Source organism: Anolis sagrei, chromosome 3 (genome assembly GCF_037176765.1).
Source record: "Anolis sagrei isolate rAnoSag1 chromosome 3, rAnoSag1.mat, whole genome shotgun sequence".
In the NCBI taxonomy this organism is placed as follows: Eukaryota; Metazoa; Chordata; class Lepidosauria; order Squamata; family Dactyloidae; genus Anolis; species Anolis sagrei.
Window position 1 is genome coordinate 244,386,759 of NC_090023.1, and position 15,143 is coordinate 244,401,901.

General features: G+C 40.9%; 1 protein-coding gene across 1 annotated transcript in view; it reads left to right on the plus strand.

Moving 5' to 3' along the window:
• Positions 1 to 13,174, plus strand: part of TIPARP (TCDD inducible poly(ADP-ribose) polymerase) — a 36,054-nt gene extending 22,880 nt beyond the window's left edge. The window contains exons 3-6 of the mRNA XM_060767646.2: positions 4,382 to 4,550; positions 6,476 to 6,657; positions 11,161 to 11,430; positions 12,556 to 13,174. Of these exons, the coding sequence (XP_060623629.2) occupies positions 4,382 to 4,550; positions 6,476 to 6,657; positions 11,161 to 11,430; positions 12,556 to 13,003 (1,069 nt within the window). The 3' untranslated portion in view covers positions 13,004 to 13,174. The remainder of the gene's footprint in view (positions 1 to 4,381; positions 4,551 to 6,475; positions 6,658 to 11,160; positions 11,431 to 12,555) is intronic.
• The last annotated feature ends 1,969 nt before the right edge of the window (positions 13,175 to 15,143 follow it).

Here is a 15,143-nt window from a genome sequence, read left to right on the forward strand (position 1 = left end):
CTTAATCTGTGGGTCCTCAGATGTTTTGGCCTTCAACTCCCAGAAATCCTAACTATTGATGAATTGGCTGGGATTTCTGAGAGTTGTAGGCCAAAACACCTGGGGACCCACAGGTTGAGAACCACAGGGATAGGGGAATTGTGTCATTGATGGTTCTGTTGGGCCTCTCATTGGGTTTTTATTCCATTGACCATGATTTGCTATTGGGCCACCTTACTTGAATGGGACCTAGAAACATTATTTTATAGTATATATTTTATAGTATGGGAAATGTCAGCTTGATATCCTGGATAAGGCAAAATCTCTTTAAGACCCCCCCCCCCCCCCCCCCCGCCAACAAAGGCATAAATGTAACCCAACTTTCTGCACCTGTTCACCTGAAAATGGTAGACTAAATCTCAAAAATAAATAAATTATTTCTTAATGAAAAATAAATTATTTCTTAATGGTTGGCAAGAACCTTCAAGCCTGAAACATGGGTCTGTTTCAGACTGAAGTCAAGTCAGTTGGCTTCCAAAATAGTCTGAATCAGTTCCTTTCTTGATTATAAAAGTCTTAAAATGTGTGCTCTTCCCTGTTAGAAAATACTTGTTACATTTTGCTGGAGACATGTAAAATATTCAGATTCCTAAAAGTTCCTTGAATTGTAGACATTTCTTCACTTGCTATAATAGGAGATGATAACACTGATATTTTGTTCAAAGCCTTCCCCACTCTGGGATTTGAAGCATAAATTGCAAGAGTATAATATAAACTGCAGTTGTTCCCTTGGAATGTGCAAGCAAATCAATATGTATTGAGTCTCACTAATGCAGTTGTCAGATTAAATTCTTAAATATTCCATTCAACAAGCAGTGGATCCTTTTTCCATCTATGTTGGCTGCCAACAAATGGTACAATGAGATCTTGGTATGCTCTTTGTTAATGTTCCAAACTGCTTTGTAGGGATTCTGAGCACTTCATATCGAAGGTAGTGCAGAAGTAATGTTGAATAATAATTTTGAATGTTAGAAGTGTTTCCTGGTACAAATGTACAGTACTACTCCCCAAGTGTTTGCTACTAATAAATTATTATCAATCGCTTGGCTCAGTATTATAGAAATATTTTGTGGGGGCGCTAAACATTTATTACAGTTGTTAAATGATTCCACCCTTTGTAAAAGAAGCTTTAGTTCTTCAGACCAGGTGGCTTTCCTCCTCCTTATCTTCACAGCAATCTCGTGTAGTGTGCAGATGCCTGTTCTCCCAACAAGAGGGAGAAACTGCATGAGGATGTTACTACTGGCCCCTGGCATCTTCCGCCTGAGGTGACCACCACACTGGTTCATGACAGTGCGCAGCTGTCTTTGCTTGTCTTACCTTGGGAATTGGGCAAGAGGTAAAACCCACCATGTGCTCAGCCTGCTCCTGCAAGAACCAGCTGAATCCAGTCCATTCCTTTTTCCCCCCCATGTCACACCTCCTGACATCACATTGCTGGAAACCATTCTTCCCATGAGTGAGATTTACATTGTGATCATCTTTGACTCCCAATTTTGAGAAGAAAGCAGGATAAAAACAAATACAATGATGATGGGTCTCTGTCTTAAACATCATTTCCCCTCAGATTCCCAGAGTTTGAGAATTTAACTAAACTTCTTGTATCTCACAGGCAACATAATCCTGGACAGATGTTATAGCCATGGGATATGTAGTTGCCAAAGACCTAACATGGAGACTCCAGTCTTCAAAGAGTTAGTTTAAGATCTGATTAAGCCCCAAAGGATATCAAGTCAGTTGCTTGTGTCTACCTCTGAAAACGAAGGAATTGTAAATGATCTATCTATTGCTCTTTAACTGAGGCATATCACCATCTGGAGCAATTTGGAACAGCTTTACTACATTCTGTAGAGAAAAATATGTGTCAGGGCTATGTGAAGTTTCCTGTGGCTTTAAGAAATAAAATCAAGAGAGTCCTAGTCTTTCCATTTATTTCATCCAAAACTGGTATGACCCCCTGGTTAACCAATCAGGGGGGCATTTGTTCTGCAATATGAAGGTGACCTGATATGACTTGTATTTCTCAATAGTTGAAACTAAATTGAAAGTATGCTGGGAATGTTCTTTCACCAAACCCACTCTTGAAGCTACATTGTGTTCCAGGACTAGTTGGAGAGTTGGATGCTGTATACTTAATATTCATTCCAAGCTCTTCAAACTGTGTTCAAAGTTGTGTGTTAAAGAGGATGGGCCTCTGTGTGCCTGTCTTTCTCATAGTAGCAAAACAAATCCACTTGGGTTTCAATCTTGTAACTGAGGGAAACCAAATGTACTTTCTGAACTGTACCAGGGTCTTTCTGAGCTGTCTCCTTCCTGGAAGATTATAACAAATATGTCATTGTTTCTAACCCCCCACATACACACACACATCACACAATCCCACACACAAATGAATTGGCAACCAGTGTGTAGTGCTTCATGTAAACTTATGCTTCCTTTGTATGGGAGATCTTTTTGGAGTAGGATTAAAATGCCTCATGGGGCATTTGTTTTCTGAGAAGAAAAAATTACCAGCAGCTCGAGAGTACACATTAAAACATCGTGATCTGGAAAGGTTCAGATGGTGTCTCATGTCTGGAGAGACTATCTACCATATCTTGAGCAGCTGGCCATTTTAGGGAACCGAGAACAGGTTTTGTGGCATGCCCATTTCTGCCCTTAAACAAAGAAAAATAATACAGTTCAGTTGGCACCACAGCTGTTCTCCACCAGCATCACCATGTGCTGCCTAAAGAGAGAAGCAGAGCTTGGAAAAGTGGCATTTTTGGATGGTAACTACTGGATTTAATGTCAGGGGAAAACCTTTACCTTTTTTTTTTAGTTCTACAGATACTCCAACCAGCATGGCTACTAGTCAACAGGATTCTGATAGTTAAACTTTCTCAAAAGTAACTATTCTGACTTTCTGGGTCTAGGACCGGACTAATGGAGGAAAGTCATCGAGGCCTTATTTACTCTGTTTCTGTTTACTACAGACTGCTGACCTTGTAACTAGAGCAATTCCCACCCATTCTGCCCTCCTGGCCACTGTAAATGATGGTGTCATAAATCAATATCTTTCACCTGTTGAGGCTGTTGCGGGTGGGAGTTGTACAGCTGGTTCCTGTTTGATTAGAGTTGCCTCTGGGTTTTTAATAGGGCATTATTCTTTTCTTCTACAACTGCAGGGCAAGAGGAGGTGGTAGTATAACCTTAGAGTAGATTGTGCATGAGAACTCATGAAGAAAGGAGTTACTTTATTTAAGATAGTTCTTGATTTATTTATTTATTTATTTTGGTGTCAGGAGTGACTTGAGAAACTGCAAGTCACTTCCGGTGTGAGAGAATTGGCTGTCTGAAGGACGTTGCCCAGGAGATGCCTGGATGTTTTGATGTTTTACCATCCTTGTGGAAGGTGTCTCTCATCCCCGCATGGGGAGCTAGAGCTGACAGAGGGAGCTCATCTGGGCTCTGCCCGGATTCGAACCTCCAACCTGTTGGTCATCAGTCCTGCCTACACAAGGGTTTAACCCATTGCACCATCGGGGGCTCTTGATATGCTGGCTCACAAGAAAAGTTGGGCAAAGTTTTCCCTCCAGAATTTTTGGACTAGAACTCCCATCACCACAGCCATCATTGCCTGGGTGAAGGATGCTAGGATGCACTAAAGAGATGTACTTTGTTCACCTGAGTTCTAAATATTAAAAGGGGGGGGGGACCATTTGAATCTCTCTTTTTTGCAACAGAGGAAAAGTTTATTGTGGCCCAGCACAGGGCAGGCTTCTCCCTCATAGTGTTCATCTTGTTTTACCTCGCCAGGAAGATCATTATTGTTGACATTATTATCTGTCACTATCTAATCTCCCGGTAGTCTAGTTTGGTGTTCTGTGTAAACATGGTGTTAAGTGTTTTGGAAAAAGTTAAAGGCATATTATTTATTAAGTTTTAATAGTTGATTTTTGAGGAGCAAAAAGGAAGACCAAGACGTGGATGGGGTAATCTTTCCACTGTTTGACACCATGATCCTAATGAAAATATTTATCCTAAGTGGACACATGTATAAATAGTACATAATGGCAGCTCCAGAAGGGAGTGGTAACATTTGACAGATTACAATAACTATGTAGCCCATAACAGACAAATCCTCCACAATGCCCCCCTCCCCATATACATGTATTCTTACCATGTAGATTTCAAAAAATCCGAGTGTTAATTGCTTTTATGCACTAATAACATATTTAGCTTGGCCCACAGTCTGCTGTGGACAAAATTAGCCAAGGTATACTGCTGATACGTTAAATATCTTCCAATCAGTTACTGAGCAAATGGAAAATTAATTTGTTGGTATTTTTCTTTTCCCTAGAGGTCATGAATTTTTAGTAGACTTGAATGCTTTGACGCTTTATGATACGACTGAATTTGACCAACTGAGGAGGCTGTCAACACCTGGATGTATGAATGCCAGCTCCAACTACTACACAATCTGGAAATATTTCTGCAGGGATCACTTTGGTTGGAGAGAATATTCAGAGGTATTTCCACTATCTTTGTAGAATAATATTTGGCTGGGGGGGGGGGGGGAGGTGAAAGTGGGAATTCTCCACCTTGTTATGAAGTCCACTCTGCGGTCTTGATTATGTTGCTATTAATTGATCTGATTCAATTTTGCAAAATGATAGAATAAATGAATGGGTTTATGGCTGGATGGCCATTTGTCAGGGGTGATTTGAATGCAATGTTCCTGCTTCTTGGCAGGGGGTTGGACTGGATGGCCCATGAGGTCTCTTCCAACTCTTTGATTCTATGATTCTATGTACCATGTACCCTGAAAAGTTATGTTTGAAAGCCAATAATATCTCTGGTAAATGAGAATGTGTACTATGACTACATATTTCTTCATTGAACATAAAATTATACATTCATTACTTTATAGGTAAACTAGAGAGCATCAACCATTATTTGAGATGGGTATTTCAGATGCCATTTCTTTCTCGAAGTCATGTGACCCCTTCATCTCTACCCATCTCTTTCTCTCTTCCCTTTCCCTCTTGGATGTCCTTCTCTGACCCTTATTCTGTTAAGTCTTCTATCCTTTTAATCTCAACCTCAGACTTTCTCTGGCTCTTGCTGCCTCCCTGCTTACACCTCTTGTTTCTTCCATTCTCCATTTCTCAGCCTGGTTCTATTATTTAGTGTGACCCAATTAGTCATTCCTGGAGACTTCATTATAATCTCTCTTCCCCCCCCCCCCCTCCAAATTCCTTAACACCCCATAGGGTAGATGAAGGATTATGGGAAAACTCTTGACATGTTCAGAGAAAAAAAACCTCAAAGGTATAGGGTTCTCTGCAAAACCCTGACAAGTGCTAAGAATCTGGTTTTATTTTAGAAAAATGTAACCTTTTGATACATTTTCTCCCAGCATTTACAAGTCTTTAAGGCTTCCATTTTGTGCACTGTTGAAGGCTTTCATGGTCAGAATCACTGGGTTGCTGTGAGTTTTCCAGGATGTCTGGCCATGTTCCAGAAGCATTCTCTCCTGACATTTAGTCCACATCTATGGCAGCCATCCACAGAGGTTGGATGCCCCCTCCCTCCTGACTTTCAGAAAGATGGTAAAATCTTGGCTCTGGAACTTAGCATTCTCAGATTGATAATTGAATCAATAACTGTTGACCACAAGGCGGATGGTGGTGAATTTGTGATTTACCTTGACAAATTGGCTTTATGTAATTTTTGATTTGAATTTTAATGTGTTTTAATGTATTAATGTACTATGATGTTATTATGCTTTAGTTTATTTGTATATTGATTCTCTGATATTAGCTGGCCTGAGTCCCTCCTCAGAGGTCGAGAAGACAGGGTTATAAAAGCTCTAAATGGATAGATAGATAGATAGATACATAGATAGATTGATTGATTGTGGGGTCTGTTGGAAACTAGGCAAATGAGGTGTATGTCCAAGGTGGGAGAAAGAACTGTTACTTGTTGAAGGTAAGTGTGAATGTTGCAATTGGCCACCTTGATTAGCATTGAATGGCCTTGCAGCTTCAAAGCCTGGCTGTTTCCTGCCTGGGGGAATCCTTTGTTGGGAGGTGTGTAAGGCCAATCAGTGTCAATTCCACAGATATATAAACCTCACTTGCCTAGTTTCCAACAGGTCTCACAACCTCTGTAGATGCCTGCCAAGGATGTGGGTGAAATGTCAGGAGAGAATGTTTCTCGAACATGGCCATACAGCTCGGAAAACTCACATAAACCTTTCCATTTTGAGTTTTTCTCATTGATGTGAGCATGTGCTGGTATTTGAGTGGGCATTGCAAGCTTTTTCTTCCAAAATGAAATGTAGTAGTGCCAGCCTGTAACTGGTGTTGGTATGTTTATATGCAAACTCTAAATGACTATTATATGTGTTAGCATCAATTAAGTTTGTGTGTATATGTTTTTCTTATAACAGCCTGTTGTACGATTGATAGAAGAAGCCAACTGCCGCGGGTTGGCGGAGGTTCGGTTTGTTACATGGCACAATCGTTACATCTTGAACATTAAAGATGGCTTCCAGCAGAACGCGTGCATCCGAAGAGAAATCAAGAAGAGACCTCTCTTCCGCTCCTGTGTGATCCTCATGCCATACTTGCAGTAAGTAAGGACGACCTTCCACGTGCAATGGAATCCCTTTGCAGTTATTCTTGGGACAAACCCACCCTTTGCCTTGTTCTTAAATTACATACAAGTGAGTTGTGAGACTTTAACCAGAGTTCCTGACATATTCTTTGTTTACATCTATAAAAAATTAAAGTTTGCACTTCAGGGCAATTTTAAGAACAGCCAACAACAATGAAAGCCAACCATAAAATCCTCCCTACCTCAAACAATACAATAAATGCAGAAAAGCTTTTGAATTAATTGGACTTTAGATGTTCCTGATAGAACTGAGCTTGTATTGATGTGTCACAACCTCCTTCAGATGTCTTCTTACTAGTAAATGGTGGCAGGATCAGACCAAAGTTCTGTTTAACCTGCAGTTTTGTTCTCACAGTGGTTATGATAGTTCCCCTTTGGAGATATATGAGAGGGGAAGTAGTAGAGAGGAAGGAGTAAGCTTGTTTTCTGCTGCCCTGAAGATTTGATGCGGAACAGTGGATTCAAACTATAGGAAAGGAGATTCCACCTGAACATTAGGAAGGACTTCCTGTGAGAGATGTTCAGCAGTGGAACTCTCTGCCCTGGAGTGTGGTGGAGGCTCCTCCTTTGGAGGCTTTTAAGCATTGGCTGGATTGCCATCTGTTGAGGGTGCTTTGAAGGTGATTTTCCTGCTCCTTGGCAGGGGGTTGGACTGGATTGCCCACGAGGTCTCTTCCAACTCTTTGATTCTATGATTCTATATGAGTGCTATAGTACTCTCGCTCTTGTCTTTTTCTCCATTTGGCATTGTAAAACAATGCAACCTATGCTACTGGATGTGATATATTGCCATCATAGCTAATCCCCTCTCAAAACTCTCCCAACCACCGGAAAAGTCAACTCTTTGTGTGACCTGAGTCTGCTAATACTTATCTGAATTCGGATGACCCGAGCTGCTAGGTTTGCAAAAGAGGGAAAATTATCCTTCTCAACTTTATCCTCATGTTACATAATTTTATGCACTTCTAACTTGTTCCCCTTTCAGTGGGTTGTTGTGAGTTTTCCAGGCTGTAAGGCCATGTCCCAGAAGCATTCTCTCCTGATGTTTCACCTGCATCTGTAGCCTCACAAATTCTGAGGATGCCTGCCACAGATACAGGCAAAACGTCAGGATAGAATGGAACATGGCCTTACAGCCTGGAAAACTCACAAAAAACCCAGTGATTCTGGCCATGAAAGCCTTTGACAATACATGTTTCCCCTTTCGTCTTGTCTCAAAGCTAAAAAGGACTTCAATTATAAGAGAATTGGTCCCGCTCCTTAATTACTTCAGTTGTGCAAGTTTATCCTGTGTGGTACATTTTTGTTTTCAGGCCCTGCCTTTTCCCCACTTTATCTTGGTCACCTGGTCTTTTTAAAGTGTTTTTCTTCCTTTGCTCCATAGTTATATAAACACTTTTTCCCCCAAACTGTTTTGCAATGAGCGGTGTGATCTTTTTTGCAAACATAACAAATAGGAACATAGACAATGCTTCTTTAAATATAATTCTATAAACTTTTCTTCTGTGTGGCTGTGGTATTGCCGGCGCAGCTGGAAATATCGGAGTCCACTTGTTGTGAACATCGTGTCCTCTTTGCAAACACTGCTCAAACAATTAGTCTGCACAGCTGTGCCTGGCCCGCTTAGAGGAAGCCAGGCTTTGTATGCTGGAGCAAACATACCCATTTCAGTGTGGTTATAATCACCCTGCAAGCTAAGAGAGAATTATTGTTCTTGCAGTTCCAATAAATATAGAACAGCAAAGGTTTAACAATGTAAGAATAAGCATTTAAAGGCCAGTGATTGGGTGGGTGGAAGGAAATAGATTGCTTCTCCATAAGCTGCATTTTAATGAGCTTATAGGTAACTTTCTAAGTAAGATAAAAAGAGGAAAGGAAGTGGGGGGGGGGGGTTAAGATGACTGGTATTTATTTTTGAATGCCCTTTTGTGGATATAAACCCACTTCTTCAAAGAAGTGGATTTCTATCGCTAAAACCTGAAATGAAAATAAATACTAGTTAGTCTTAATGGTGCCTCCACATTTCTTTTTCTCACCCCCCCCCCCTTTCCTGCTTTTTATGCTGCAAGAGATTATCTCAGTTACTACTTTGAGAAGTTCTCACTAGGACAGTCATGGGCAAACTTCAGCCCTTCAGGTGTTTTGGACTTAAACTCCCACAATTCCTAAAAGCATATCGGCTGTTAGGAATTGTGGGAGTTGAAGTTCAAAACAGCTGGAGGGCCAACTAGGGATAGTAATGCAATCAGTTCTATTATACTTGCCGGTCTTGCAGAAGAAGATAGCAAAAGTATGCAGCCATATATGGTTAAACCAAGCTTGGGAGAATCTTATTTTTAACATAGTATTGTATTATTGAGATTGAGACAAGGAAGGTAAATGGGAAATTTTGCAAGCTATTTTAATTGTGAGACATACAGTTAGCTCAGCCTAATGAGATTTGAAAGTTGCACACTACTGTTGTGAAATTATAGTTGAACTAATAAAGGTATGCTTGCCTGTGGATTTCGGATTGTGTCTTCGTTTTATGGGTCAGTGTAGTAATCTTTGTTTTTTTAAAAAATTAGCATTAATTGGGGAGAGGGATCTTTCCTGGAAATACGTGCCTCCCCTTGCTAGGAGATGTTTGTGCCAGTATTTGGTGGGTGTTATGCTGGTGGCGTGAGAGGACTGCAGAACGTGCCGCCAGGAGAGAGCTTACTGAGAGCTTGCATGTTCAGAATGATACAATCGTTCACATTGAGTCACCCTCCAGTCCTCAGTTCTTATCTTGGCAATTTGCATGGGCTGATAACAAGCAAGGGTCAGCCTGGGGAGCAGCTCTGTCATGTTTGGATTAATGGATGCAATAACAGCAGTTAATGCATGTGCATTGCAGCATTTCAGCTGCCCTTTTTATGACTTGAGAACAATGTCCTGGGAGTCCCTGACCCTAATTGGTCTCCTGTGATTCTTGGAAGACTGGCTGAGCTAGACTTTAGGGCATGTGTACTCAAATGTCCTTCATCACATATATCACTTGAATACCATTTCACAAGCCTCTGAGTTGGATCCAAAGTCATTTTATTGTTGTGTGCCTTCAAGTAGTTTGTGATCTGTGTCAATCCCTATCTCAGGGTTCTCTTTGTAGAATTTGTTCAGAAGAGCTTCGCTATTGTCTCCTTCTCAAGAATGTATCAAGGTCACCCAGTGGGCTTCATGGCTGGGTGAGAATTTGAACCCTGGCTGGACTACCTGTAAACCAGTGGTTCTTAACCTGTGGGTCCCCAGATGTTTTGGCCTTCAACTCCCAGACGTCCTAACAGCTGGTAAACTGGCTGTGATTTCTGGGAGTTGTAGGCCAGAACACCTGGGGACCCACAGGCTGAGAACCACCGCTCTATGCTCATTTAGCTGCTTGGGAGTTCCATTGAAGTCTATATGAAAAGTGACTTCTGATGAAATAAGTGGGACTTAAGCACAGCTAGAATAGTTACAGGAGGGAATTCTTGGTGTTGTCATCCTTAAAAGCAACCTTTTCACTTGATAATGACCAGCTATTCACTTTGTATTCATCAGGGCGAAAGGTGCAACTCAATCTAGATCCAGCCTTCTATGAGAGACTATTGTAGAGACCAGTTAATAATTATTTGAAATATCAGTAGGAACACTTTTGACCTCATGCAGTTGACTACAGTTGCTGCTAGACAGCTCCAACACCTGGCTTTTCTTAAGAGGAAACACTGCATGCCCTGTGCATTTCTTACATTCTTGACTGCTGCTTAAGGAAATGGAATGTTCCTCTTCATGGCACTCATCCTCAAGAAGGGGAGGGAAAATATTCTCCACCTGTACTTGGTTTGGGCAACTGTTAGTAGGGCTTGGGAAAGTTGCTTCTTTGGAATGAAACTCATAGAATCCTGTAGCCAGTAGCTTCTGGGAACTCTGGTCCCAAACCATCAATTTTACCACTTTGACGAGAAGGCGGGGGTGGGTATTCAAGAATGAATCAAGGCATGCAAGTGCTCTTGTGTTACCACAAATGTAGTGGACAGAATACAATCCCTTATCATTCAGTGTCCATAAAAGCCAGCAGTATTGTGAAAGCTGCCCTTTGCTGTTTGTTGTAGTATTTGTTTTCTATTATGAAAATACAGTTATATGGAAAATTTGTCTTCTCAAATTCTCCTGGAAGGGTCATAGAGAACAAAAGTGCTAAATCATTTAATTCACATATATATTGATTAGTGCCCCCTGGTCGTGCAGCAAGTTAAACCTCTGAGCTGCCAATCTTGCTGGCTGAAAGGTTGGCGGTTCGAACTATGGACAGTGCTGGTTCTTCAGCTTAGAAATGGAGATGAGCACCACCCCCCAGAGTTTGACATGACTAGACTTAATGTTAGGGGAAACCTTTGCCTTTGCTATGGATGGATCGACATATTGATTCATTGTCTTTATTTTAATTTCTTCCCACAATAGGACCCTGGGGGGCAGCCCTACAGTACCAACAGCTGACTCCATCTCCTCACAAGTCTTATCCCCGACTGCTGTTACCTCTCCGAACTTCTATCCTGAAACTTGGATTACCATGGATCCATCTCAGGACTTCATTCAAGTGCCTGTTTTGAAAGAAGACAAAAGCTACCGAACCATTTATAATCTCTTTCATAAGACTGTGCCAGAGACCAAATACAGACTCTTGAAGATTCTGAGAGTTCAAAATCAGTTTTTATGGGAGAAATACAAGAGGTGAGCCAACATTCTGTCAATATCCCTCTCCTTAATTATGTAGTTTGATTACATCTCAACAGATTTTGTTGAAAATTGGTAAATGCTGCATCAAATTCTGTATCTAATTTTTAAAACTCATTAACACAGTGGGTAGTGTCCTTTCAAATACTTCACTAAAACAGTAGCAAAGTTTATCAACAAAAACGTTTAAATTGCAAAAACCAGAATAAAACCATAGGAAACAAAACCAGAGAGTTTTGACAGTGCCAGGTCATTTTAGATAGAGGTAGAACACTTGTTGCCTTTTTCATACTACTTTCTGTGTGATCTTTGCAATCTAACATTGGCCATACTGGATGGCACTGTAGCAGACTTGTAGATTAAATCAGGCCAATGGTTTCCTCAGCCCCATTTTAAGTAGAAGCACATGTCTTGCATTGGCTCTTCTCATTAGAAACATCTAGTAAACTGAGATTAATAACCTCTGGTCCCTAGGTTCATCTTCCACGTTGACCTTGGCAAGCCGTCAGTAGAGAGAGGTTCCTTCTTATTCCAGTAACCTGTTTGCTCATGGCCTGTGCATCACATAACCAATGAGCAGAACCTCCATTTCAGTCAGTGGAGGAGTAAACAATTTGGAACAGTTCTCCTTATACTGTCTGACTTTGAAGTAGAAACACAGTCTGGCTCACAGTTTATGGGAGGTTTTAGTTCACAACAGTGAATTTTCTGAACAGTGAATTTTCTGGCTGCTTCAAGGATTAATCTCATGTACAAAGAACAAATATAAGACTTTTGGGAAGTTGTGTTTTTGTGGTCTGAAAAAAAATACAGTCAGGAAGCTGAAATGAAGCTTGTGATAATGCTAACTAAAGTTTCAGGACAGACTTAAAATCTGATGACAGAATCTCATCTTTGTTTTAGTCATATATAAAGTGGACATATTTGTCCTGTGCATGGCATCTGCATTTAGTCAAGGTCCCAGAACCAGAATTGGGCATCTGGATGCATTGAGTTATGTAGTGGTCATTCAGCAATCAGCGCATCACTCCAAATGCATAGATTTGCACTGAATAGCTATGATGTAGGATCTCTACTGACATGAGTTTATATTATATGCTTATATGTGTGTTTCATTTCCAGAAAAAAGGAATTCATGTGTAAAAAAATGACAGGAGCTGACAGGATGATGAATGAGAGACATTTGTTCCATGGGACCTCCCAAGAAGTCGTTGACGGTATTTGCAAGCACAACTTCGACCCCCGTGTCTGCGGAAAGCACGCCACCATGTTTGGCCAAGGCAGTTACTTTGCCCGGAAAGCGAGCTACTCCCACAACTTCTCCAAGCGGTCACCCAAAGGGATTCATTATATGTTTCTGGCTAAAGTACTGACGGGGAGATACACAGTTGGCAACCACACCATGAGGAGGCCACCTCCTGTCAACCCTGCCAGTATCACCAGTGACCTGTACGACTCCTGCGTGGACAACTACTTTGAGCCTCAGATCTTTGTCATTTTTAATGATGACCAGAGCTACCCCTATTTTGTTATTCAATATGAAGAAGTTAGTAACACTGTTGTGATCTGAAAAAAATACATATATATTTCATGTTGATAAATTATTGTTGTAACAAACTTTAACCTGATATTTGTAGAGTGGCCTCCTTGGTTGGATCAGAGAACAGAGGGAAGCAATGATGGAACTTTTCCGAGGGGACAGGGTGAAGAAATAAACATTTTTTTAAAAGTCCTGACAAGACCAATTGTGCACTTGCTATTTTTTGTGCAAACTGTACATATTTTCCATTGTTTATAGTTGAGAAAACAACTGTGCCTTTTGTTATAAACACTATTTATGTTAGTAAACTTAATGTTTTAAAAAAACCTCAAAGTGACCTAATGTTGTCTAGGATGTTTGTTAAGTCTGGCTTGCCTGGAGAGTTGGCATTCTAGTGTTGTCGTCTTCGTAACCCATTCTTGCTTCAGTGTTTTGAACAGCTGTTCTACAGACACTTGGCCTCCATACCATTCAATGCTCCACCTACTAATTTTCAGCAATTAAGTTGTGGTTCAAGCCAAAAAGCATACTTCCAGCATGATCTGATCAGTTGGAAATCTTACCTCATTCAGTTGGTTCTCTGCAAGCTTGAAGAAGCAGAATTGGCACCTGTTGAATTTTTGGTAAAATCATTCTTACTTTACTTGATGTAAAGTTGTCATTCCCTCATGATCCAAGTTCAGAGAAGAGGCTCTTTGAAGTCTGCAGCAAGCCTTTGCTTTCATCTATTGTGAATTTGAGCCTTGTTGTATCTCAAGGTCTATTCACAACACTGTCTACAAGCAAGATGGGGAAAACCATGCTCATGTGTAATGTCCCTTGGCTAATGTTATGGGAAGAGAAAGAATTTAGGGTTATATCTGCATAGAGTACTGACAGAGGAAAGAAGAAGAAGCTAGATCCCCAAATTCCCAGTATCTGATGGTATTCGAACATCCTGAATGTTGTATGCTTGATTTTGCATGAATGAGAAATGCCTGAGACCAAAATCACATGCCTGGAAGGAAAACAAGATCCATTTACATTGGTTTCTCCCATCTCCAGGCCTCTTAAGCTGTGGAATGTCAGTGCACAAAGGCAGGCATGGGACTGGAAACTCGAATTTCAGGCCAGGTGAAGAGCTTGTTTGCAGGCAAATGAGAGCAAGGGTTTAGAAATAAGGAAGTTAGTGCATACTTTGCTTGCATGTCCCATCTGATCACCATGCATCCATCACATGGAACCTATCTGTATATAATGTGGTTCCTCTTGGCTGAGCCATTTACTGGATGGCAATAAAATTGGGAAGGGATGTTTGAACAAGATGCACTCTGGACCTAGATTTGGACCTCATTGATTGTTTTAAGTACATAATGGTATATTTCTCAGGAGCTGCCGTTTACTGTATACATCTTCCATTTCCATTTAACCAAGAGCTATTACAAGGGTTCTGCGCTCATGGATCACTTGGAAATAGTCCTCCCTGGACTGGTGCTCTCCAGATGGCTTGGACACTACCTTCCATATGCCTGGCTGAGGATAGTACAAAGTGTTATCCCAAGACAGTTGGAGGGTGCTGAAAGAAACATAAGGCTATTTTTGAACAGCATGCATAGCAATGTGGTTTCAGAGCTGCAGGAAACTGGTGCTACTGCAACTTTGAAAATCATGGTTTCCAAACCTACTTCAATGCCATTAAATAAAAAAAAAAGATGGCTAATAGGTTGGACATTCCTTGGCGTAATCTCTGGGGTCTGCTTACCTCAGCCTGTAAATGAATGGGGATTGTGCTGTTGTGTACCCAAGGTAAAAGTGACGTTCTGCCTTTTTAAGTTGAAGAATATTGATAAATCCTTTTGTTGCTTTTTATCTGGCTGCAGACATGCGTGTGTGGGTGTGCATGCCTTTCACTGTTTTACTAGGTTGTTATTCCTTCTGGCTTGTCTATAATGTCACTTTGCCCTTTTGTGATGAAGAAAGAGACAACTTCTGCAACTCTCAGAAGCTTGGAAGCAATGATTTGCCACATGCCTAAGCAGTTGGCACCCTTTGCAAGTCTTCCTGCTTCCTGGATCCATCCCATTTCAGCAATGCAGTCATTCAAATAATATTACACCAAGATAATACTGAAAGGTGTTTCTCTGATTCAGAGTCAGTGTGATGTAATGGTTTGGGCACTAGACTATGATTC